Source organism: Gallus gallus, chromosome 4 (assembly GCF_016699485.2).
Source record: "Gallus gallus isolate bGalGal1 chromosome 4, bGalGal1.mat.broiler.GRCg7b, whole genome shotgun sequence".
Lineage (NCBI taxonomy): Eukaryota > Metazoa > Chordata > Aves > Galliformes > Phasianidae > Gallus > Gallus gallus.
The window spans coordinates 53,118,875-53,146,337 of NC_052535.1; the positions used below are offsets into that span (position 1 = coordinate 53,118,875).

The following is a 27,463-nucleotide window of genomic DNA, read 5'->3' on the forward strand; positions in this document are numbered from 1 at the left end:
GAGCTAAATGGAAGGTCGTGTTCTCTCAGGTATTTATACTCACCTCAAGATCTGTCTCGCTACTCTTTTTCTTTTTAATACATACGTTTTTTACATTTCTTATCTTCAAATAGAAAACATACCAGTTTTTATTTTCTCCACACTATTTTCTCCTGCACTCCAACCTTGTAATATGGTCATTAATATTCCTCTTAACATTGACTACAACAATTTTGGCAGTGGTATTTTCCTTTCTTGTGGCCTTGAACACATTATCCCCACCACCACCCTTCCTTGGCTCAGATCTGGTGCACAATAACACCCATACAGCAACTTCCCCTCCACCCAAGACATTAATTATCCCTGTTTTCAACCCCCTTTACTCACATTCTCATGGCCTGCTTAAAACATAGTTCACGTTAAAATGCCTTGAACCTACCTTCCTTCTACTTAGAAAGCAAATCTTAAAGCCCTATTCTCTAGCCTGTTCCACTTATCTAAACTGTCTACCTTTTTGTGTTGGTCTTGCATTTTAGTACACAGCTAGATTTTTAATTGCATACCTCTTAGAGAGAAAAACCTGCTTTGTCCAGCACTGCTCTCATGCTCATGGGTCATACTGAATGTGAGGCGCTCTTAATGCACATCCAAACTTGGCTTTTATTCAGTATATAATGCTTGAATTTTCTGGGGACTCTCAGTAGCATCGCTCTCAGAACACCTAAAAACAAAACAAACAACAAAACAAAAAAAAATTAAGTGATGTATTTAGCCTGGTCACTGAAAAGGGGAAAAAAAAAAAAACAACTTGGAAAATGCAAGACTAATTTTTGATAAAAACTCCATCAGCTTTATTCTTCTATTTGTTAATTTTGAATCCAATGTCCAAGACTCAGGTCTACGCCTTTGCCAGACTTCCCAGCAGATACTACCACAAATCCTGCCATACCACAACCCCAAGAAATTTCAGTTCCCTTCCTATGTCCTTCAGTCTGCTGGGACCACATCTGCATAGTGTGTTGGTCACACATATCAAAAGGCTGCAGATGATCTTTGAGAAGTGTGCTAAATTAACCTGAGAAAGATCTGATTGACAATAAAATTAAACCAAAACAAAAAAAAAGCCTCAATTTTGTAAAGAAAATTAAAGCTACTGCAAAGTAACAGGACACATGGACACCTCAGCTCAACTACCTTCCCACCATTAAGACATACCAGCACATGGCTTGCATCAGCACAGCAGCAGGAAATGCCTCCAAGTATTAGAGATACATTACTGCTTAACTTTAAATATGTTTCTTTCCTTCAATGTCTGAACATGAGTTTAAGAATTCAGTAGGAATTTATCCCCCAGAACGCTCAATTCCTTCCACATCCACAGCTGATATTTCTACCGTGAGTCAAAATACACATTCTCAGGAGCTTATCCAGATGCTTCATCTGCTTTGTATGATGGAAGCATACAGCCGCAGATCTCCCTCTAACAGACTGAATTTGTCTTCTAAGTGTTCATTACAATGAAATGCAGCCTCATTTTTTGCTCTCCTACTATTTTTAAGTGCAGTTTATTTCAAAAAGTTTCTGTACTTTAAGTAGCAATTCACATTATTAATTGCCTGAGAAAGTCCTCTTGCGCAGATATATTTTTTCCGTGCAACTTAAGCTCAGCTTTTCATTTTCATTTCTGATGACTTTATGACACTATTCAGCAATATCTGTTCTTAAACAGAGCTTATTTTTTCCTTCTTCATCTTTTTTTCCCCCCGGTACAAATGAATTCATATCTCCTCCCTGTTATAAACCTCTTACAGTCTCCATTTCAGAAGAATACTTTAGTCCTGTAAAGCACCAGTGGACACTTGCTATGCCTTTCTGAAACAAAGTTTTCCAAATATATGCTTAGCTCAAATACAACCACATATGGCCAAAGCTTTGTTTTGGGTTGTCTTTACAAATGGCTGATGTTGGAAACATAGCAGGCCAAGATGGCTGAAGATAAGAGGACTAACAAACCGATGAGGCTTAAATTGGAAGTAAATCAAGTTTGTTGTGGTCCAAAATGATTGCACTTGGAAAAAGAACTAGACTGTCTAGAAGCAGTGATAGCTGTTGCAGATGTAAGAATAAAGTAGCGACCTCAAACAAGAAATAATGTTCTGAAAAGAAATATTATGGAGGTTAGAGTTCAGAATAAGCAGAATTGCCATTTTCCCTCTAGTGTATATGCAACGCATCTAGGATCTCTGTACTCACATTACATATGGCAATACAAACAAGTCAGCAAAATTAATCCAGAAAGAAAGTAAGCAAAATCAATTTAAAGTCAAGATTGAGAATATGCAAGAAAAAATATATATAATTTTTAAAAACACTCTGAAATTGAACTTGATTAACTCAAAGAATATGAGTTCACGTTGGATTTCAAGGAAACCCACATTCATTAAGGTATGAAACTCCTTAGTAGGAGCAATCCCAAATCCACTTCTTTCTCACAGCACTACATTACAACCTTATATCATTGTTTACACATTCATCGCTGCTGATCTCATGCCACTGGAAAGGCAGGGGCTGGAAGGTCTCTGGTCCAGCTGCACTTCCTATCTCCACTATAGCGGTGGCTGAGCTGCCCCAGCACCAGCTCTAAGTCAAGGCAGTTTAATGTTAAGTTGGTAGTCCTGCCGCTTGTCCCAAAGCAACTTTCTCTGCTTATTACACAGACACGTTAGTTTCATTCTATCACTACATGGCAGAATAGTTCTTTTTCGCACTGAAGTGCTTGGAGACACACAAGAGATTATAAGGAGATCTTTTTCCCCTGCAGCAAGGGAAAAATCAGCACTTGTTAGGTAGGTACTGAAATACAGCCACCATCTGCATTACCTTCTTTATTTTAGGCACTTAAGAAACCCTTCTGAACAGAACACGCAAATGTTTAAGAATCAGATCTTCACATAAACACAGAATAGTCGAAGTTGGAAAGGACCTCTGGAGATCCTCTGCTCCCTGCTCAAGCAAGGCCACTTAGATATAAGTTGCAACAATTCTACTTGCAACGGTTCTGAATATTTTCAGTGTAAAGACTTCCACAACTGAAACTACTCTGGGAAAACACATCTACCACAGAGCATTACACAGCCTAACAAGAGATCAGGAAATAGAATCAGCTGTAGATCTTCCACTGTTTCCTCTTGTAACTTATTCTCTTGTCTTAGAAGGTTCCTAAGATTCAAAACTTCCACGTGGGCTAATTCTGCAGCAAGCCAAATCATGCAAAGGACTGCATATATAAAAATATAGGTGTAGGTAGGGCACATATTCTTCCTGTTTGCTAACATGTTGTAGTAGAAGGTCAAACTAACTTCAGGAGGAATACAGAAAAAAAGACTATTCCCATGGAACAGGAGTTACCACATTATGCAGCTTTTGTCATTTTGCATTTAAGAGCAAGAAGAGATGAGATCAGCAAGATGTTACAAAATAAACAATGTTATTTTACTGTACCATGGATTTATTTTCTACCACTTGCTCAACTGAAATCTTGTTCTGCATTACCTCCGTAGAACACATTAGCTGGCAGGTTGAAAACGTCTAGAATAAAGAAAACAAAACCCCAAATCTCTCTCTTGGTAACTCGCTGATTGTATTCCAGAAGGCACGTCACAACAACTCTCCAGTTTGTTTTCTCTTTGTTTCAGGGCTGTTTCCATGGATCCCCAAACCTAGGCCCCTCTGCAGGGCTCCCCAGAGCACACCACCACACAGCAGCAGGTCACAGACCAAGCATCACATGCAGAACACAAACAGAATTCCAGTAGTACAGTCAACACGTTAGATCTATTGCAAATATAGTTTGGGATACTAGCACACTAGTACATGGGGAAAGACAGACAGGCCCTGGAACGCTATTAGAAGTGCAAAGATATCAGGCAGTCTCGTGCTGCATTAGCTTTTAGTTCTAGCAAGGGGGAAATATCCCAAACAAGTTTGAGAAACCATTTAATGCTGGGATGGATGTAATTATTACTATTCCACCACACCCCAATTCACCCATCCACACAATGGCTATCTTAGGTGAGGAGCTTTTTGGAACTCTCCCTTTCATCAACTATAAAATCATTCCTACACGTCTGTAAGTTTAACATTATCACATATGGACCTACACCTCTTACAATGTCTGAAGTTACAAAGTACTGTAAGTGCAACTTCAGCCAACTGGCTCTTGTGAAACCTTGTTTGTTTCTTGGAGGGAAGCTCAGAGCATTTCTTTGTGGCTGTTTAAAAAACTGTAATCTTCTGTCCACAAGCCAAAACAGAATTTGTTTCCTGCCAAAAATAAATGACTTTCTCAATACTGTTCAGGCTATTACCTCAAACCTGGCTCACCATAGTTAACTTCCAGCCATCTGGGAGGTTAAATTGCTCCGTGATGTATCCATTTCTATACAGAGGCAACATGAATTACATGAGAATCATATTTAGTCCATGTTCATTTCTCCCTGATGCCTCAATTAGCCTCCTTGTTACACCCACACTAATCTTATCAAATGCAACACTCAATGGAAACATTGTGAAAATGTGGCCATCTTTGAGAACAAACTGAACAGCAAAAAGAGCCTCTATGTTGCCACATACTTCCTATCGCAGTGATATTAAATTGATATGAAAATGGATTGTGCTTCTTCACCTCTAACAGAACTTCCATGTAAAGATATTGCTCGTTAGAGACAAGACAGCAGATAATCTGCAAAGTGAGAGAAGAACAACTGCACATACTTTACTAGTTTTATGCTGTTTTGCTCTGAAGAAGCAGTACTTCCTGGCCAAGGAACCACCAGTGAATGCTGAAGAGGAATTTTACTCCAGCTTTACTGTGGCTGGCCAGCTACCAACCTCGTCCAAAAGCCAACTGTGTCATTCCAGTCATTTCATAGTTAAGATGACATTTGGGAAAACTTTTCAGATCCCAATAATACTATAGATATATGCAAGCCTTGCCTTAAAAAGAAAGCTGAAGGTACAAAATCCAAGCAGCAGAGACAGAGAGTTGAAAAGTAGGAGTTACAGGTAACATTACCATTCTCAATCTTTTGTGCGACACCTGGTCTGTTAGTGTTGTTCATCTGCCTTAACCTACAACTGACAAACTCTCTATTGACACTCAAAGTTAGTTATCAGCTGATAATGCAGAGGAAGCTGGGCTCACTAGCTTTGCCACAGGCCACAGTTACATGACATTAAAAGTAAAGGGTTGTCTCCCACTGTACTGAGCAACAGTAGTAGGGGTCAACATATGCATGCCAGCAGTGTATTTCACAGTCTTGCAAAGCAGCCAAATGGAAAGGCTCTGTAATCCTCCAGAGATCCAGGAATAAAAACTAGGAAGACACTGAAATAGGCACAGACTTGTCTTCCTTTCTTTCCTGTGATCCACCCTCCACCTCCAGCCTGTCTCATCTCCTCATCCTTTGTCCCCACCCTGTTCCTTTCCCATCCTCTGCTTTCAGTCGCAGGTTTCTAGCCTGTTTCTAAATCTTTCCTCAGCAGCTCATGCCAAGCTCTGTCTTCTGGTCTACTTTTCCTTTGCATCTCACTGTCTCCTAGCCATCTGCTCCACAGCTAGGTTTCCTTTCCCCATTTCTTCTTAATTTCTGCTTCTGTTCTTGAAGTTCAAAGCCTATGATGTTCTCATTTTCCAGCCCATCCTTGTAACTCTATTGCCTAGTTTTTCCATAATTTTTTCCCCTTCTTTATCTTAGCAATTTTCCTCCTCCCAGTAGTTCCCAACTCCCTGTATTTCACTCTCCTTGCAAGTTGGAAGTCCCCAGACCCATCCGATTGGGCATCACTATCACCTGCCTAAACTTATTGTTTACAACAGTTTTCCCAGCCATAAAATAGGGCTGACATTACTGATCTAACTCAGAAGGTAGCACTGGACAGTTCACAGCCAGCTCTGGTGGGAGCCCTGCTCTTCAAGCCACCCGGCTGCACTTCTCTCTCAGCTCAAACCAGCCCTGGGGACCAAACACCACTCCACACCGCCGTGTCACTTTGGGACTTGGTCACTCATTCTGTCCTCAGAATGTGAAGGTAGGGTTCAGAGAAAAAGGACGGCAAGTTTGGCCACTTTCAGCTATTTCCCAGCCCTTCAATACAGAAGTTCTAATTGAAGCCTTTCTGAAGCATCTGGACCAGTTTAAGAATAATATATTGAAAAAAAGAAGTCAGTCACAAGGCTTCCTCTAAGATCTTGTGAAACAAGATGAAGCTTCAGCTGTTCAGCTTCAAATGTACATGAACTCCAGTCTGACAAAAAGGCATCAAAACTGAAATCATTTTTAAAGTATACACATCTCTTACTTCAAAACCCTTCCTTCTTCAAGAAGAGACTATTGCATAGAATTCTCAGCAACTGCAGCCAGTGTTGATGATTCCTTTAATTGTGTTACACATCTTTCATGTCAGTTTCTCCCAGTATAAAGTTTGGCGTTTCTTTTACTAATTTCTTATCCATTGTTGCATTTCATACTGTTGATGTTGGAATACAAACAAACAGGACACTCACCTCCGAGGTATTAGTCTCTTCTTATGACATCAGTGTGTAGGCTGTGCAAAAATCAAGGCATCTGTTAGTCACTCACACCATCTGTGTGGGCCTGTAGAAAGGAAGATGTAATCTCTCATATGGTTTTATACAAAACAGCAACAATCCATATTCAGCTGCGCAGATTAAATGGATCCCTGGAGGAGCTTCAGTCTGCCAGTGCGTGTGCTTGTGGGTGTCAGTTGTTGGGGGTCAACTCTTCAAAACACAGTGATGAAAAACTTCTTGTTTTTCCAGAAAATAAATTTGAGGGTGGTGGCGGTCAGTTTCACAGACTACAGTTTGTTAGCCAAACTATGTCAGCATTAAGTAGCATTTAGAATTTCAGGGCCAATCTCCTTTCTCAGTTCTACTGATATAAGAAAATTTGCTCTGGGATGATCTGAATACAAGAAAGGAGAAAGTGATGATATCATTCCTTTTAGGTTTTGTCTTCCCTGGCCTGTTTGAAGCTACCACTATGCAGTTCCTCACAGCAGGGAAGGCAGAGCTTACTGTGCAAAGGGAAAGTTAGCAGGTCTATGTAAGTCTCACTACATAGCAAGAAGTAAGCAAAGGGGAGACAAGAAATGCACAGGACATAACCCCAGGCCACCTCACCTGTTTTTTTGGAATTTAAGATAACATTCGTTTTTGACTCACACACTTCAAATAGCACCTCTCTGGAAGCCTATAAGGCATTATTAGTCACTGAACAGTGCTTCTCCTTTCTTCTTTATATACTGCAAGCTACTTTTTGGACATTTTTCTTTAACATAAAAAACTCCGATATTTATTTTCAGATTAGGAACATAGTTTATTACTAAACAAACTTGTTTCTCTGCTAGTGTTGTTATATTAGTGGCTAGTTTCAAGACACTTAACAATCTCTGCTTTGTGTCTGCGTCATCATCCTGCATGTTCAAGTACAGCTTGAACACATACATATTTGGTCTTGTCAGGTCACAAGTTAGAAACTTTACACCAAGAGTCTCCAAAATCCCATATTTTTTCCTACCACTTCAGCTGCTTTCTTCTCCGAGAACAGCACTGTTAGCACCTCCATCCCAAGTTGTTGGTGAATAATTCGTAAAACAATTACAATGAACTCTGTGGTTCTCAAGTCTTTTTTTTTTTTTTTAATGAGAAATCAATAATGCTCGTCTAGACTCCTCAGATAAATAAGCTAATGCATAAATTGCTAGTCCCAGCAGATCTGTTAAGAAACTGAAAATCTCACTAGAACTGAATTGTACAAGTGCTTGGAAACATCTTGAAGCTTTCTTCTGCAAGGAGTTTTGTAGAGGAACAGTCCCAAAGTTGGGGAAGTTACAGAGACCACGTCCACAGTCCTGGTAAACTCACCAGGGACACAGATGAACATAACACTTTTTCCAGCTGTGGCTGCAGAATGGAGAGCACAACAGAGAAGCAGAGAACTATGATCTTTAAGAAAGAAAAGATTCTGCAATTGTGAGAGAAGAGGAATGCAGTTTGTCTTCTTATCCCAAAAGTCACCAGTAAGGCGAGAGTCAGGTTTCTACAGTGTTAGACACTCAGTAAAAAAACCCAAGGTGAACCTGCCGAATACAGCCCAAGAGCATTTTGTTACTAAAGCCAGAAAAGAACCTTTCCTTGTGTGTTTTGCTTTGTTTTGCTTTTTCCTGTAGGCACTAAAGTCAACCTCATTTCTTATTTTGCTGCATCTATCAGCAGGTGCCCTTGTTGTCTGGTTTCTAGAATAGGTCTCCCAGCTCCATGAGGGCAAATAGATGAGACAGTTCAAAGTATCATTAAAAAAACCTCACAAGAGCTAGAGATAGCAGAGAGGGAACATACATATATGGGAAGAAGTGGAAGATTAAATATAAGGAATGCGTTGCTGCCAATTAGCCTATAGCCACTAAAAGGCTCAATATAATGTCAGATTCATCATTTAATCAGAAAACTAGGTTGGTCATTTAATAAAATCTGTGTCATCTAATAAAATCATATTAAACAAACAGTTCAACTAGTATTTTGAACTAATGTGATTCCATGTTTAAAGCCATACAGCCAAGTCTCACATGACAGACATACACAATTAGCAAACGTTCCAGTGGGTCAATTCAATCTATTTAGGAGTTCTATTTAAAGCCTTTTTTTTTTTTTTTCAGTCTTGCAAGATGACTATAATTAAATTTACTTCATTGGAGCGGTTAGTTTGATGATAAGACACAAAAAAATCTTTTCTGTTATTCTTCCTTAAACTTTTATGTTCAACACTCTGAGCATTACTTTCAAAGTTACTTTCCATTTTGCTTGTTTTTTTTAAAACTTTCCATTCCCAGACAACAACTCCCATGATCCCCAAGTTAAGCATCTAAAACTAAAGTGCTGAGATGCACCTTGATCCAGGTCCTTTAAAGATCCACTGAACTCTATCAATTCATCATGGAAGCAACTAGTCTTAAGACAATTCTGTCAGTTCTTACTAGCGTTCTTAGTCCTGACCCTATCCATCACATATGTGTAACAGCTTGGTTCTAGGACAGCAGAGAACTGAATAATTATATAAAAGAAACGCTGATGAAATGATTTCCATAAAAGAATTATAGTCAGCATAATTAGTAGCTTTATCCAGGTATTTTTAAGCAATTGTACCTAACGTGTAGGTGTAATTTTTCAGAAGAATAAAAAAAGAGGCCCCTGAAATTTTAGGAAGGTGTGAGCAAGTGCTCCATTGCTACCACATGTCCAAAACACAATGTCCTTGTAGAGGTCTAGGTACAAAAGCTGTATTATTTTGCCACATGTGAGGTGGTGACAGAGATTAGTAGTTTTGATTGTTAAAATTAATAAAGCAGGCTACCTTCATTCCCATATGCACCCATCAAAATAGATCAGCACAAATAGTTTCTAACTATTAGTACGTCAGTCTTTTTAGGTCAACTTTATGTAAGGTTTATTTATAAACATATATTATGATGTTTGGATTAGTACCATGTGAGATAATTAGAAACACAATTATATTACCACTCAGACACAAGGCTCTTTTCCAGTATGGTTACACGCAAGAAAGGCAAATCATGTTGTAAGCATTGAGATGAAAAGACCGGAACAAACTGTATGCAATTAACTTAGCTGACTATATGGAATTGGTCAGAATTCAAATGAGTATAAACAAAGAAACTGCATTTGCTTACCTCGTGTCTGAATTTGATCTATTGGCTTGAGCATATGAAAAGCAATAGTACTGGGAGCAATTTAGCTGTAATCCCTGCTCCACTGTAGTTAACTTGACTGTTGTTGACTTCAAGTCTGCAGAAGATCACGCTAAGAAGAGTCAGGAATTTCCCCACTTTTAAAAGCATTATCTCCAATACATCATAAATTAAAGGCAAGGCACAGACATCAGATCCTAATTGCCTTCTAAAGAAGAAACGTCCATCAGATCTTTACTAGGTAACTTCAGTTGGTGAAAAAAATCTTTAAGGATGTGCAATAAAATAAAGCAGCATAAAGAATAAGCATAAGTCAGAGGACAGTTACACACAGCAAATACATTCTGTTCATATTGATATGCACAAGGTATGCTTTTCACTCGTAAGAACATATTTTACGGTTTTCAAATCAATCCGTTCAGTAGAAATCACTGCATGTCCACTGCCCATAGAAAGTCAATGGTTCAAACCCAGCAATAGCCTCAAAAATTACCTTTTAAAGAGACCTAATTCATGAGAAGAGGAAAATAGCCACTCTTTTTAGATGCTGTACCTGTTACTGGTCCTTCTGCAGATATAGCTGCCTTTTGCATGGGAGCAGTAGCATGCTGTGGGTTAGAGCAAAGATGCAGCCATACCAACTTTCCTTTGGTGCATTGTTACCTTGCTAATTATCAGTTCCCAAGGGTTAGGGAAAGAAGACATTTTTTACTCCAGGGACTATGGCTAAAGCCCACAGAAAGCATAAACAAGCAAGAGCCTTTTGGTACACCCAATTCCCTCCCTCAGACAGAGGGCCATCATTCTTTTAGATGAGACACAACCCATCAATTCACAAAACAAAACAAAATGTAAAAGGCAACAACAATTAGTTAGTTCACTGCAAATGTCAGCCAATTTATGTAATATCCTTTTACTCAGCATTCTGTATTCACTGCAGGGTGAAAAATCTCAATAAACTGTCTCCGGGGAATTTAAAGTAGGGGAAGACAGTTGGACTCAATAGTCCTTCTCCAGTCATGGCTACTGTTGGCTGCTTGATAGTCTGTACGTTACATCAGGGTTACTTCACTACCAGTGAATAAGGAGGTCTTTATTTCATTAGAATCAGCAATGCAATTAGTGTTAATGTGCTTTAATTGTTATTAACAGCAGCTGTCATTTTAAGTTGACTAAGCTCAAGAGCTCTGTGCTGCTGATGTTGACATGCAGCATTCCTTGTCCATGGAATAATGGACGTTATTCCATGAGGCGCACAGAAGACTCAATTCCAGAACCCAGTTTGTCCACAGAATCATTTTACAGATGACAAAGGGCCAGAAAGTACAGACTGAATGATAGCAGTACTATGACTTGTCGCTTTAACGCAACTGGGAAATAAAGGAAGAGCTGAGAGTATGGAGATGAACAGGCTGAATGTAAATAATACCAATTTCTTCCCTAGAGAGCCTTTTAGTAAATAAATATGTTGGTGGTACGCTTGCATCACCTCGAAACAGGACTAAGAACCTTACCTGCTCAGTCAAGAAATAGAACCTTTATCACTACTACTTTATCACTATATATATATATTTAAACACTTTCATTTCAGAGCTCCATTCCCCTGTTCTTTCCAGGAAAGCGAGCAGCAGCAAGCTGTTACGAATGCTACAGCATTGTTTAAATAAGAAGAGTGGAAGAAAACAGAAGAAATTTCAGTTAACTGGCTTACAACTGGAAACAAAACATGTTATGATCCAAACAAAGCTTATAAGACACATCAGATATCAGAACTCTGAAATTAAATCATTTTTCATGGTATCAAATTAAGAAAAAATTAAGATCAAAAGTTCCAAAATAAAACACAGAAATTCACAATGTAATACATGTTACTTCTATGATGATGTCATAAGAAAAAAATAACCAATGCAGCAAGCACAAGAACTCAAATTACTACATTTGCTTCTACAGAAATTGCTTACCACAGACACCCTTACTGATTTAGAACATCCATAGAAAATCCAATTGATTAGTCTTCCTTTAAAAGCCATTGCTTTACACTCCTATTTGAGGCTCTTAATTCAGTTTTCCTTACTGAAAAGTTCTTAGAAATTTACTATATGTTTAAGGTGATATATACAGTGGCCATGATATTTAAAAAATCCTTTTGAAAGTTCCAAAAATGTTGTAATGTTTGGATGTTCATAAAGGATCTGACCTGCAGAAAAAAAGTTTATTCTGGATAGCATTATTAGATATCATCTGCAGTGATAATGAATATCTATGGTTTTGATGAAGAAGAAGGATCTACTTAACATATGGATCTAACCTGAAAAACAGCGTGTAACATTTCTGTCTAAAAGCTAGAGGTGTGTGTAGAAAATAATAAAAAAAAAAATCTGGTTTCCATGAAAGAAGATGTTCTGCAGTAACCTTACACATAAGGTCAGCATCCATTTCATTTATTCACAAGATATGAGATCTTTCCACGGCTTTTCTTTTTCAGTAACTAAAGTTTCCATCTGTTACTCTTGCTCCTCCTGGAAGTACTGCAGTAAATGATCATAAAAATTGTTATGAAGAACGGTGTACACCATTTTCCGGAACAGCAGGCACATTTTATATGTCATGATTGTAGCATATAATGACGTACCATTGCGCAGTGCCTCTAAAAAGACTGAGAACTGCAGAGCTGCAATAAATTCCCCTGAAGTCCGCAGAAGTCTCTTTTGAGTGAAATATGGAGCCAATAAAGAGCCAATTCCTGAGGAAATGTGCCCTCCAAGAACATGCAGACACCAAAGGCCTTTGAGCGCAGAGCAGAATGGCTGCTGATTTCTAAAATTGAAGTTAATGTGTTCCTCCACCACAAATAAATAAGTGGAGGTCTGCTGGATTTCTATTTTGCTTTCAACTCAGAATTTGTTTTATTTAGAGATGTTTAATTTATAATTATATCATGCTGGCTGAATGCTTAGTTGTGTTATGGCCCTCTGCCCAGAGATCCTAATTGTTGCAGCTTTTAATTTTTCCATGTTTCACAGATGGTCTGTATTTGCATTTTGCTTTGTTTTTTTTTTTCCCCCCTTCCTTTAAATATTAACTGTAAGATTTAAAAATGAAAAAAGCAGTTTTAGGCTTTGAGGGGTTACTTACCTCCACAATTTTTTGTGAAACTGAGCTGCTTCGGATGATTAAAATTCACTAAATACAGTTCTAAATATTAGCAACTTGTAAGGTCTTCAGAATTAGATCAGACATAACAAATATCAGGTGTTGTAATTGCAGCGTCTACAAAACTTCTCATAAGAAATGGCCATTTAACGTTAGCCTGCTATAGCGCAGTGGACATTTTCTGCCTCAAAGGTACCTGTAAGGCAATAAGTAGACTTACTGGCTGAATTTTAGAGACCCACTTCAAGGAATGGGGTGTGAGCTTGCTGGTTAACAACAGATACAGACTGCTAGAAAACAAGAAAAACAGGAACAGTGATCTCCTCCTTGAATAGGAAGAACTAGCAAACATCCTTCCCCAGAGTAGTTCTCTCTGAGAGTGCCCAGTCTCAAGGCAGTTCTCTATACATTATACTGACATTCCCACAGACAATCCAGTGGCTTGAAAGAAGAAAAAAAAACCCAATGTTTCCCACAGGCGTCCCAAGTAGCACCAGTAGTCAATCTCTGACAATAATCTTTTTTAATTATGCCAATGTAAGACAAAAAAAACCCCACACATTAAAAGAAAGCAAAACCAAAACAAACATCCAAGCAACATTTTTTTTTAAAATTCATGATATTCTATAGCCTGACTTGTACGCTACTTCACATAATACATACACATTAACTCCATTTTTTGGTGAATTTCCTTCTACAAGACTGGTTAAAAATTACAAGTAGCCCAAGTTCTTCACAGAAGCAAATACTGAGCTCTTGATCCTGACTATCGCACATTTGAGCATGTTCTGGGATTTGGCCTGAAGTCTTTCATTTTCCTGGCGATCTGAAATATGAATCACAGTGGAGTTCATTTTCTGATCTCCGGCAGCCATTCTCACGGGGCTTTGTTATAAGCAGAATATAGAGGGGATTTTAAGAAAAATACTTAGAAGAATTTCTGGAGTTGCCATGTCCAAAAATATTTCAGACGCTAAATTTGATCACAAGGCCATCATCTTTATGTGAATCCCTTCTTTCCATGCACATTTTGGAGGCCTGGGAAGAATTTTCTCTTGCCTAGATTTTGAATAAAAAACTACCCCCGTAGAGACAACCTCTGCTGTAGAAGACATGCTTTGTTTGACTGTCTTGTCATTAAGGAACATGAGATTATTATCTAACAAAAGATGGTGACACCGTAAGGCAATCCAAGAATAAATCCTATACCATTTGTGATTCCTTCCCAGTAAGTTAAATTTCAGCAGGACTTTTGCTATTGTTCTCAGTGGACTGTGACAAGAAACTCTGTGATTCCAAGCCAAATAAAAACGAGTAAATAAGTGCCTTGGAGCCACAAAGAATCCTTCTTAGGCTGCTGGCAATAGCACAGCTAACAAAATCAGTCTCTGCTTGTGACGTTCAAACACAAGGGTGTCACCCAGGTGGAACAGATGACACATTAAACAACAGTCAGTCTCTGACTCTCACTGACCCCAAAAAAATGACAAAGCCAGGTTGGATGGGGCCCTGCGTAGCCTGGTGTAGTGGGCGGTAGCCCTGCCCATGGCATGGGGTTGGAACTGGATGACCTTCAAGGTCCCCTCCAACCTAAGCCATGCTATGATTCTATATTTAAGGAAGAAATTACTATCATTTGCTATGCAGATTATGCAAGTTATCCCATGTCCACTTAGAAATGAGTACAGAACAGACTGTGTGATATAGGGGTTTTAACTACAACCATTTACCCAATGGGGATTATGAAAAGGTAAATTGGTGGCAAAGTTCCCACGCAAAATAAAGCCATTCTGATCTGTCCGTAAAGCAGATGTCTCGTTGCACAGACAAGAGGAGGTAAAATTCTAACTGGTGCCATTAAAAAACAATAAAAACTACATAAATCACAATGAAGACATGGAGGGCAGTGAAAGAAAAGAAACAGGCTAAAGTTACCTCAGAAGATCTACTATGATTTAAGAAGAGGAATCAACAGATCAATACACATGGGCTTAAGGGAAGTATATTTATAATGGCTACATGGTTGTGGGAGGGTGCTTCTGTTTTACAATGGGCCCCACAGTTCTGAGATGGACATACAGCATGAGATTATCAGGCTATTTATCTGATTACTAATGGCACAGCACAGAATACTTTGTTGAGTGAAGTCTCTAACTGGGTCAGACCTTGGCCTTTAAGGCTGCTCCAGGGAATCGAGCCATCCCAGTATGTTGACAGCTTGGATCCTGGGGATGAAAAATCACGCACAGGAGAAACTCATCACAGCTGACAGTATTAGGAGACGATCTGCTGTACAGTACATACAAGTCTTAAAGGATATGTGAAATTCTAAACAAAGCTTGATCAGTTCAGTTAGAGCCAGTTTTATATCCAGTGAAATTCCTGAGATGTCAAGACAGGTAACTTCAAGTCTATTTTCTCCTCAGAAAATTTGCTTGTTTTCTTTTGTTTTTACGATAAAAGTATTAAGTAAAGCAGGTAGGTTTCCATCTATTCAGGGTCCTTGCTGAAAGCAATGCGTTTGTAAACAAGGGAAGCAAAATATGGTATGAATTCATCGTAGAGGAAGTGTAATTAAGAGCACATTATTTTTACAGCCCACAGTAAAAACCTTCAACAGCTAGAAACATTTGCTGTTTTCCAAAGCTTGAGTATTTCAAAAAGACTGTTTTCCATCCAGTATCACAAGAGGGAAATAACCGAAACCAAAATAATGTCTCACGGATTTTATTTTACGTATGAATCAACTAGTCTAAAGAAAATACTACCTTCTTTAACTGGAAGCATGGGAGAGTTCAAGGATACAGTACGTGTTTTTAAAGAAAAGCCTAATACACATGTTTGGAAAGGAAAAGGACAAGACTTAGCTCCTGGCAGTATTTGCAGACATCCACAGACATTTTGAATAGAGGTATTCTTCTGGGGGCTTTCACCTTGTCTGAAGGTTTTGTACTTGTTCCAGGTCTTACGCTGTTTATTACATTTTAAAAAGTCGAGTTATTCTTTCCTACTGCACTGCAAACTAGAACATTACTCCTGCTAATTCTGGGGACTCGAGCAAACAGAGAAAAAGAGCCAGACACAGATGAAAGCATAACTCTAAAAAAGTTATTTATGTTTTCACTTGGAAAAAAAAAAAAGAAAAAAAAAAGGAATGAAAGAACAAAAATCAGACTGAAGGGGGTAAGGATCTTCCTCAAACTTGAAGCAAAAGAGTCAAAGCCAGTTAATTTTCTTCTTGCAATACTAAAAGCACTGCCATCTGAAATGCCTGACCCAGCACTGCATCACAGCAGTGGAACAGAAACACGCAAAGGGCAGCTTTCTATGTTTTTGTCAGAGCACAACTAACAAACAGAGATCCAACTCTGAAGATCAGTATTAAAGCCATAAATAAAGAGATCTTATGTAAAGTAAGTGATCACAGATTATAGAGAGTTATTCTAAGGAGGTATTAGAAAGAATCAGTGAAACTCAGAAAGAAAAAGAAAAAAAGCCCCAAAAGAACTGAATAACCCACAAACACTGCAGTCTCAGTTCATTTCCATATGATTTAAAAAGACGACATTCATTCCACCCCGCCAGTATGCCAATTTGTATGTAGAGGAACCATTCTGCTCAGCCCAGTTTGCACTGTATGTTATATGACTACTGGTAGCTCTCCTTGGCACTCAGTAACCACAGTGGTTTAATCTTCACCCCATATCCCAGAAAAGAGCTACTGTGTTCCTTGTCAAGGTTTACTACTACCCTCCAACAATTAGTCTGTCCTAGATATAAACCTTACAGAAACCAAATCTGTGTGAATTCTGCATGGCCAAGCAATGCAGAAGGCTTTCAGACAAATTCCATCAGCTTTATCAGGTTTGAAAAATAATCAAGAAAATGTCTTTCAAGGTGAAAAAGACAAACCTTAGATGGCATCTAAACTTCATTAATTACTACAACAATTCTGGCTTCAACTCATTATCCGGGGCCTCATTCTGTTAGGCAGTATATGAAAAGAACAAAGTTTCTTCTCTACAGAAGTTTGCAGCCTTACAGATAAGAAACAGATTGACAAAGCTGAATACAACTGCCTTCAAAGCTGATCTCTAAGTGACCCTGCAGAAGATGTGTTTTTACCACTAGGGATGCTGGGCTCTTACTTCGCATCAAATTCTTCAGTGGAAAGAATGGTTTGACCTACTGAAGCTTACTCTCTGAAGCTTTTTTTCCCCGACAGGTCATCATTAAGTACTCAATTTCTATCACTATTAGAGCTTACTACAGGTTCATCACAGAAAGAGTTCATGCATCCCCTGATTTTACACTTCTTTCCAGTAATGATCAGAAAATTACCCTTTTCCAGCATTCACAGGAATGGGAAAAGACAATCATGATTTTAAATTATCTGTTTCTTAGGAATTGAGCATTTTACTTCCCAAAGCACCAGAAACTTTACTAATGTTCTTGATGAAAGAGGGATTGGTTCCTGTATTACTTTACAACCAAAGTATGATTCCCCTTTCCCCTTCAGCCTCCTGAGAATAACAGCAGCACAAGAACATCTCGTCACACAGGCACATCAGCAAAAATATCTGTTAATTCTCATACAAAAAATGAACTGGTGGTAGAGGCTCATAGCAACAAATAAAACAGAAAGAAAACAGATTAACTGGCCTTTCAAAGGAAAATCCGATTAATAACAGGTCCTATTTTATCTTGTTAACTGAGGTAGATGGGCATGAACACTTGAAAGAATAGAATGTTACACAGAGTTATTTATTTTTGTCATGACTTGCCTGTCTTCCAGTCAAGAATGAATGTATATATATAAATAACATACATTAATTTCTACTTAGGTTATAAGTAAATTAATTCCCCTAGTTGTAGGGGAAGACAATAAAATCCTTCCTTACTAATTTCCCCCATACACCAAAGAAGTAGCTTACAGTAAGTTAGTTGGAGCACGTCTCCTGGCCTTGAAGTTCTTCTCTTTTAATGTAGTTTCACTGGTCTTAGGAAAGGTTATGAGAATAAACTGAGCAGAACGTCCTCTTAAAGCTCTGTTTGAAAACACTCCCTGGAATCCATCACTGGAGCTGAAATTTAAGAAGGATTCTTGTATTAGCCACAGAAACTCCATGTATACTGATTAGTGATGTGATACTTGGCAATTCTGTGGAGTTTATTTATAGCACAGCTTTGAAATGTCAAATACTTTAACAATACAGGCTAGAATAATTGCCTAACCAGGATCATTTTTTCTTTTAATTAATTGCCTAGTATTTCAGATAAACAAGGATAAATTCCGTATCCAGTCAAGTTTTCTTACTGTCATTTGAGTCTGAGTTTCCTGGCTTCTGGCAGCCATCAACTTACCATCACAGTTAAATGGCTCCAGAAAATAAGTATCCTTGAGCAGGGCGAATAATATTCTCGGGATGGCTATTTAAACAGTACTTATGTGAACTAAGAGATGTAGGGCAGCAAGAAGGGGAGTACTGAACACTGACTACCCCTTACCTTGAGCAAGGTATACTTGAGAAACTGCAGTGATACATGAGATGTAGTTATCCAGTTAACTGAATCGCTCTAGTTAACATATTTATACTGCTGCAGGAGGACCAGTCTAATTTTCATTACTGTAGGAAATCAGTGACATTATAGAGATATGGAGTTATTCAGTAAAATAATACCTGCATGGTATACGTGTGTCTGAGCTGCAGTCCACTGACAGAATTGCAAACGCAGTAAGCAGAAAATGAAATACAGGAATTAATACCCAAAACAAGACAATTCTTTTCCATTTACTGTTTGGGTTTTTGTGTGTTTTCTTTGTTGGAGGTGTTTTTTTGTTGTTGTTGGTTTTTTTTTTTGTTTTTTTTTTTTTGGTGGTGGTGGTTGTTGTCTGGTTGGGTTTTTTAATTTGTTTTTGTAAAAGACTTTTTCAGTAAAACTAGGATTTATTGACAATAGAGAGTCTGAAAAAATGAGACAGATGGTTTTCATTGATGTAAACAGGAGGTCAGTAGATCAGCTGTCCTGGTTCAGGACTGTGTGACTACAGGTTAGTGCTGCTAACTGAGAAAGTACCTCTGTTCTGCTGTAGAACACATGTATCATAGATACATATATCTTCTACAACACTTCTGGAGTTATTTTGGCTCTCCAGTATTAACAAATAGATGTTTTGTTTTGAAGTTTAAACAGTGAAAGCAGTGACTCAGATTACACCTTGGAAATAAATCAGTTCAAGCAACTGTTACGTGTTATTTTCAGTCATCTCTCCAAATCCACAACATTGGTTAAATATTTGGTCTCACAACACAGCAGACAAAAGCTGCTAATAACACGAAACCCCAGCCTACTGATTTGAACTGACACTGGTCACTACTTCTAAAGAAAAACTGCACAGTATCTTTTGTAATCTTGCAGTAATGAAAAAAAAAATCCTATTGTTTGGACTGAGTCTCAAAGAAAAGAATTCCTTTCCACCCAGACAGATTTGTACTCTTGTTTTGAATCTCTGTGAGGCAAGAAAACCAAGTAGAGGCTTTCCCTGCTTGCTTCCCCTCCTTCCCACGTGCTCTTTCACCATCTGTATATGATCATGGGCCAGCCTTTCCCTTCCAACCCGCTGAAAAACGTGCTAGAATTCCTCCCAAACATGTCTCCTGTCCTTCTTGTGTCCCCTGCAACAGCTTTAAAGTAACCCTAGAGACTTGGAAATCTATGCTGTAGCAATGTTTCTTTCCAGACCCTACTTGGAAGCCCTCTTTTTACAGTATATTAGATTTAATAAGCAGGATAGAACCACCATGTAATCTTGTAGCAGACATTTTAAAATTCAGGTGTATATTTATGAACGACTTGTGTATATTTCCCACCCTGAAGGATGCCATGCTTACTATACAAACATCAGAAAGCTAGCAATACAATTTCCTTTTAACTAAACATTTAAAAGAATCATCCTCCCAAAAAGTGTAGCTGTGAGTGCAGTAGCCTTAAACTCACTGATGCAATGCCTCCATACAGCAGAGCAACCTCAGCTCTCACTCTGTTCTAGCTACATGCCTCTATTTAAAACTTCATCTCAGGTACCTTCCCATTATAAAAGGGATCACGGCCACCAGTGAAAACCTAACAGCAGTTTTCTTGTGCCTCCAGTGGAGTGAGCCGGCTCATTGTGGCTACAGTTGCATGACATCTATTCCAAGTCCCACTTGTTGAGTGACACAGAAACTTGTGGCTTCCAGGGACCATGCTGGTAAACATTGGGTTGGATTAAACGTCATACAAAGCCACTCCCCAGGGGCCTCTCTTAGTGGAGGGAGAAATTAGAGAACTCCTTTTTCCCTTCACTCTGGGAAGCACCTCTTTCCTGAACTGCCACTGTGCCTCCCTGACCTGTGTGTGACAAGGAGGACACCGTCACTTCCCCCAGCTACAAACTACCACAGCTACATCCGCCCTGAGGTGTGCACGTGTGCTCCCCACTTCAGCAACTGCTTTGAGGACTGCTGCCTCTGTTTTGCAGGATTTCAGCCTGTCAATTTATGCACTGACAAGTTCACTAATCACATTTCTACACGGCCATGCCAAGCCACCAAGCTACTACATAACATCCTTTCCACTGCTCAGGATGTTCCTCATCACGTCCTCTGGGAGTTCAGTGCCTTGAGCTCAAAGGTAAGGAGATGGTGAGCAATGTGGTCAGCACTCGGCTCACAAAGATCACACACCAGTTAGTCAGTCTGCAGGAAGCTTCACTGTGACTGGTGTTTACATTGACAATGTCTTTGAACAGCAAAAACTAGAAACTCCCTTCTAAGAAAAATTAGCTTCTCAGAGGCCACCAAGATACTCACATTGTAGACACATGACTATTAAGTTCATTGATGTTCCTCTGCTAAGTCTTGAAATGCACACTGCATGCCTGGGGAAGGAGTGCTTGCAGAAGTGCAGCTGTGCCTCAGTTATGCATTGTTTCCTCTGATGACACACTGCTACCTCGTCCCTGAGCTATCTGCTAGTGTTTGCCAGAGGTTCCCAGTCCTACGTTCTCAAGGCTTACTGTATTGCACGTAACACAATTCCAGCTCTGTTGGGCACTGCGCAATACGCAGCCCAGCATTTGCAAAGCTTGCACACACAGCCACGGATGCTAATTGCTACTTTCAAAATGGAAACAGCAAAAGAAATAACAAGGCTTTCAGGAACATAACGCAACGAACAGAATCACAGCACTACCACCACTGTGGGTGTTTCCAAATTCTAAAGAAATGGGTATTACTAATGGAAGAAACAGACAGAAAGCCAAACTAGAATAGTGTTCTTTCATTCCTCCGCCATTTAGGATCAAAACCAGCCTCTTGTTTGTCCATGCCTGAGCAGCAAGTGACAGAATTAAGTCTGAGATTTTTTACATTCTAAATTCGTGTCATATGAACTGCTCTAACTACTTGCACGGAACTGAGCTCAAGAGGGCTTCTGGACTCCCTCCATTCAAAGTAGCACAGTGGCAGAACCGGGCACCCAACAAGGACAGGGTTCCAGCAGAGTCACAGGCTGCCTGCTTCTTGAGACAATCCCTGCTCTAAAACCTCTTTTGTCTTTCAATATCCCCAGCACGTCAAATGCAAAAGCTTAGCTCTTCCATCACATCATACTCTATACAAACAACCTTTGTGTATGGCCGAGGAACATCTGCCAAGGGAAAAGCTGAAACTGCCAGCGGCAGTTGCTGGCACAATTCCCCACACTAGGTCAAGTCATGCCAGACGCATGCAGGGACCAATTCCATGTTGTAGCAGCAAGATGTTAGAGATTTGGTGCCGAGGAGTCCACACGTATATCAGACTTCACACTGCAGAAGGAGGACGCCTTGAAGACAGCGCGCCTTTATCTTCTATGCAAATCAAAGAGACAATTTTAAGTAATCCACTATATAGTATCCAGCAAAGTTTTAAAACTTCCCATTTTGTTGGCCTGTAGAAAAGCAACTGTTAAATAATCAAAATACTATGTCTGAGGGCTTTTCAGAAAACCTCTGCTTCGCAGAATTTAAATACACCATTAAGTACTTTTAAATAGCCTGATTGGAAAAATGACATCATTGGATTTTCTCAACGCTTGGTGCGTCAGCTCACAGTGCCTTACAGCCTTATAAATAGACGCTTGGACCACTTCAGCACAATTCATGTATGAAATTTTTCCATAATCCACTTAACTCTATTATTCAAGTGAAGTGCAACTGGATCTTTTCTTGGAAACAGGGATTATGCAACACTAAGTACAGGAGGCTCAAGAAAAACAGTAAAGCCAAACACGAGCTGCAAACAGCTGCAAAGAAGCACAATTTGTCTCTATTTATACATTGGGTTTCCCTTTCTTTTTTCCCCTTATACCCTCTACCTCCTTTAACCTTTTGATCTCTCATAGAATCATAGAATGGCCTGGGTTGAAAAGGTCCACAATGACCATCGAATTTCAACCCCCCTGCTATGTGCAGGGTCGCCAACCAGCAGACCAGGCTGCCCAGAGCCACATCCAGCCTGGCCTTGAATGCCTCCAGGGATGGGGCATCCACAACCTCCTTGGGCAACCTGTTCCAGTGCATCACCACCCTATGTGTGAAAACATTCCTCCTAATATCTAACCTAAACCTCCCCTGTCTCAGTTTAAGACCACTGTCCTATCACTATCTACCCTCATAAACAGCCATTCCCCCTCTTGTTTATACGCTCCCTTCAAGCACTGGAAGGCCACAATGAGGTCTCCCTGGAGCCTTCTCCAAGCTAAACAATCCCAGTTCCCTCAACCTTTCTTCATAGGAGCCCTCGGATCATCTTAGTGGCCCTCCTCTGGACCCGTTCCAACAGTTCCACATCTTTCTTGTGCTGGTTTTCAAACTGGTTTCTCTGATGTCTTGAGACGCATGACCTAGCACTTACAATGGCCAATCACCTAATAATTAAAATATAACTGCAGTATGATCACAACTTTAAAATAGATCTGTATGGTGCTAAGAACTTTTCCTTCAAACTTGTATATTACCTATGAGATTTTACCAAAACCCACTGATTTCTGGAGTTTGTAAGAAAAGTAAAATACGCATACTTTCAGATAAGTGGTGGCCAAATACTTTGAGCACAGCTTTCCACAAACAGAAAAGTTATTCCATGATATTTACAAACAGTAACTGCAATTCATATGCTCCCTTAGCCTTCCTAAAGGCCTTCTATTTACATTCAATTAGAAAACAGAAACGTCAAATGCAGCAATGAGAGTTCTCAATGCAACATTTGAAAACACACCAACATAACATACAACATAACTTTCATACACAAATGCATCTATAGGCACCTACAACATTTAAGGGTGAACTTCATTATCTATGTCTTTCCTTGCCCCATATACTAAATACATGAGTCATTCACTTAGCATAAACCACTCTGGCAAACAGCTCTATGAAAGAGCTGCATATGGAATTTGCTAAAATACATACAGCACAGAAGGCTGCTGCAGGTTAATGGTTGGCACCATGGGAGAAACATTTTAGGAACTGCCTTTCCTTTCCATAAACTCAAGCCTTCTGGAATTAGGCACCCTGAAATACACAGGCAAAGGGGAGAGGCCTTCCCAGGCAGAAGGAGCAACTCCATCAGGAATCAGAGGTACTGGGGCACAGCCAAAGACCACGGGGATTCAACACAGCTGATGGCTCCTCTCTAAAATGTCTTCTGTGATGAAGACATATGACAATGGAAGTAAGCCCAAAGGAATCAGGACCCAGAAAACATACTCTTTAGCCCACCCCAATTCTTAGATTTCACCACCACAGGACTGTATGTCACCAGAACTCAGAATGGGTAAGTGCTTAAGCCAAGTACTGCCAGGCATCAGCATTTTAATGAGAATCAATTCCTAAAGTGAGTTCCTAATTCTCTTCAAATGACCCTTTCCATTCTCTTTACATTCTGCTTTCACCCAACACATCACTATGTCAAAATGCCAATTTCTGAAAAAATACCCTCTTACAAACATACGTTACAAACCTCTCTCTTGCAACAAAGAGCCACTTCTGAATTGTTCTGCTTTCAGTTTTTAAGTGCTGAGACACAGCGCCACGCCTGAGCCTCAACCATTCAGGTAAGATTCATTTTCAGTTTTTAGCAAACAGCTGACATAATTACACTTTTCCTCTCCACGAGGCTATCTGAAAGAACCTAAAGGAAATAATCTAAAAATCCAAGTCGGTATAGAAACAGAACTGTGTAGAGCTATATCTGCTCTGTAATACAAAAAGGGAGGCTTCAGCCTGAATTTATACAGAAACCTGAGACATTTCAAAGGGAATATATTTCAAAATAGAAAACATATTGCCCATACAATTATGCAAAAACAGAATCAACCATTACAATCTCTTAGTTTAAGATGCAACAGTCATAAGTTATTGTGAGCTTAACTTGGAATGCAAAGGAGTTAAGAGCAAGATTTTAAAAATTATGAATAACCGTTATGAATCACGATCTTAAGTATCTCTTAGGTCTAACACAGCCAAGTAAGCCAACATTATGTAAGAAAGCCCCCTCTTTAGAAGATATTAAGTACTTTATATGAGTGCAAATACCCCGTGCAGACAGCACACGTTCGGAATATACAAGTTTATACAAGGAATCTAACATTTCTCCAACTTGACTTCACAGTGCTCCTCTTTATAATGAAAAAAAGAACTGCACATCTGCTCTGCTAAATAAAGCTAGAAAAGTCAGCTGGACTGGATTAGCCTATCCACGTAGACAGTATCATCAGTTAGGAACTGACGGCTGGGGTTAGAGATTAGCCCACAAGTGATTTTTGTTTTATTTAACTCCAGTTTGTAGAAATGGGAAATGCGATCTACCTTGTTACTGTTTGCTTTTTGAAGAAATGTAGATTGTACCTGGGCGTCTTCCACCCGTTGACTCCTGGACTCATTAAAAAAAAAAAGAAAAAAGAAAGCCCTACAAAAACATAAATTCACTCGATGAACGTGAGTTTAATAGCTGACTCCTTCTGGGACCTATGATGATTTCAGCGTCTGTTTGAAGCACCAGCAGCACCAAGTCCAGAGCTCTCCGCCACGCCTCCATCTTGGCTGTAACATTATCATAAACCTTTACACCCTCTTCATTGTCAGTGAAAGGAATAGAACAACCCCTGAACATACTGCCTCTTCTGAACTCTTTCAGTACATACGCTGAGGGAGAGCCACAGTCAGCTGCTTTTTGGAGGTGATGATCAATTAAGGTACGCGCTTCAAACTCCGACGCTGTTTTTGCAGTGTTATACATAACCACGGAAAGATACTGGCTCCAGCCAGTGGCTAGTGCTTGAAGCACAACTGCTTTATACTCTGACGAAAATGCTGCCAGCTGAGGACTACGGAACTCCTTCACAGCCTTTTTACCTGCTAGCTTTAAACACTGTTCTGCAAGCATCTGACTGTGACTAAGACATAAGAACTCAACCGCACCACCGCCAAGAAAAACCTTCCCATCCCTTAAAGCGTGATGGAGTCGATACACAAAAGTCCAAAATTGGTCTTCAATGAGACACATCTTTGAAGCTACAGCAGTGGTGAGCACAGCCGTGAGCAGGGAAATTCCTTGCACTTTTATCCTGACTGGCACAAGCTGACCCAGTTCCATTGCACGCTCATCGCAGCCCTTCCACAGCTCCACCCGAACCCCGCTCCCCAGGCAAGAAGCATTCAGCTGAGTGAGGTACGTCACGGGCTGGGCACCGGTCACCTCCCCAAAGGCACTCAACACATTCTGAGTCACAGAACTAATTACCAATATATTGTTTGCGATGCATCTTTCCATTAAGTTTTCACACACATTTCCTTTGACCAAAACCAAGTTTACTTCCAAGCTTATTAGAATATCTAACATATTGCTTAGCCACGAGGTTCTCGATCCACCTTCCTGTAGGCTAGGATACTCCAATATGGTCTTTACATTCCGTGGTTTAGTGAAACCTAAGTGACGATATTGCTCAGTGAGGTCACCATCCATTAGCACAATCCAAAGGGATTTGTCCTGAAAGTGTTTGATAACTGTGGCTTGTTCTGGTGACACGAGAGTGACAAAACCTGGGCAAACACAAGAGTAACTTTCAGGCAGACCTGGTAAACAGCATGTTGCAATTTCTGCGATACTGAACTGGGAAGAGCCACTACATTCTGCTCTCTCGTGTTGATACGCAACAATGCTTTGAAGCAGTTTCATGCTAGGCTGACTTCCATGGCTCAGAGCCATTGCCAGGTGTCCTAACCCGTAACATTCACAAGTATATGCTGACTGTCCTGAGAGGTATACCTGAGAATCACCTAGGTGACTTGAAACATGGCTTTTTGCTCCAGGGCTGAAGTATCTGCTGTGAGTTAACTTTTTTTGTTTACAGATGGATGCAGAGACACCACTTCCAGAAATCACAGATGTACTTCCATCATCCACTGACCTGACAAGGGAAGCTACTGAACCAAAGCTGGCCAAAGGCCAAACCAGGCCCTTATTAAAATTACAATCAGCTTCCTGAGGGAAATAAGAATTCCTTGGAACAAGTTCTTCTGATGCAGAAATATCTTTCTGAAAACACAGATAAATCTGACGATTTAGAGAACTGCCACATGGAATTTGGGAAGCTTTACTTTCAGAAGCGCTTGGCCTAACACTGCTAGAACACAGCTCTTTGTTTACATCATGTACTGATACTTGAAGACACTGGACTTTCTCACAGCAAGAGTCCAACCCCTCAGACATCACAGATACTATTGCTGAAACAGGAACGTTCTGCTGGAGGCATTCCAGTATGGCGTTGCTCCATGCACCAACAAGAAATAACAGGGTACTCATCCCGGTTTTAAATTCCTTGCTTTGGGCCTGAATGGTTTCATTAAGAAGCTGTCCAGCAGCACTAGTTAAATCCAAACTTTCCATCAGTCTAACAGCAGAACAAATCAACATGCTTTCATCGGTGCTTTCATCCACAACAAATTTACAGGCTTTCATTGGTCCCAATAACGTTCGTCCAGCCCACGCCAAGGATGAGAGCTGCTGGAGTCCGATATGTCTTCTTGAATTCACAGCCCTGAAAGCCATGGCCAGTGTGCAGCATCTGGGAACAGAACACAAACTTACTGTCCCACCCTCAGAGTAGTCCAGAGAACATATTACAAAAAATACTAAATTAACAGTTTCATAGAATAGAATCATAGAATCACAAGGTTGGAAAGGACCTACAAGACCATCTAGTCCAACCACCCTCCCATTCCCCTTGCTACCACAAGCCATTAAACCATATCTCTTAGCTCCTCATCCAGATGCCTACTGAACGCTGCCAGGGACAGCGACTCCACCACCTCCCTGGGTTTTGTTTAGCACTGAACAGAGCTCCTCAGTGAGGCATTCTACAAAAATCCCTTATCTAGTGCATTTATTATGAGACAGCAATGCACAGACTTGCTGAAAGGATGCACTGCTAAAATATCATGGATTTTTTTTTTTATTTTTGG

At 39.8% G+C, this 27,463-nt stretch overlaps 1 protein-coding gene across 6 annotated transcripts in view; it reads right to left on the bottom strand.

Moving 5' to 3' along the window:
• Positions 1–542: 542 nt before the first annotated feature.
• Positions 543–27,463, bottom strand: part of BBS12 (Bardet-Biedl syndrome 12) — a 29,116-nt gene continuing 2,195 nt past the window's right edge. The window contains exons 2-5 of one of the 6 annotated variants that reach the window (XR_005859375.2): positions 24,848–27,066; positions 17,853–18,002; positions 6,545–6,635; positions 543–700 (exon numbers count right to left, since the gene is read on the bottom strand). Coding sequence is in view for 1 of the 6 variants with exons in the window: in XM_040699596.2 (XP_040555530.1) it covers positions 24,909–27,050 (2,142 nt within the window). In the remaining 5 variants the exon portion in view is untranslated. Of the gene's footprint in view, positions 701–6,544; positions 6,636–13,424; positions 27,067–27,463 lie in introns of those variants that run through there. The other 5 variants (XR_006939120.1, XR_005859376.2, XR_005859374.2 and 2 more) reach the window with 5 other exon arrangements.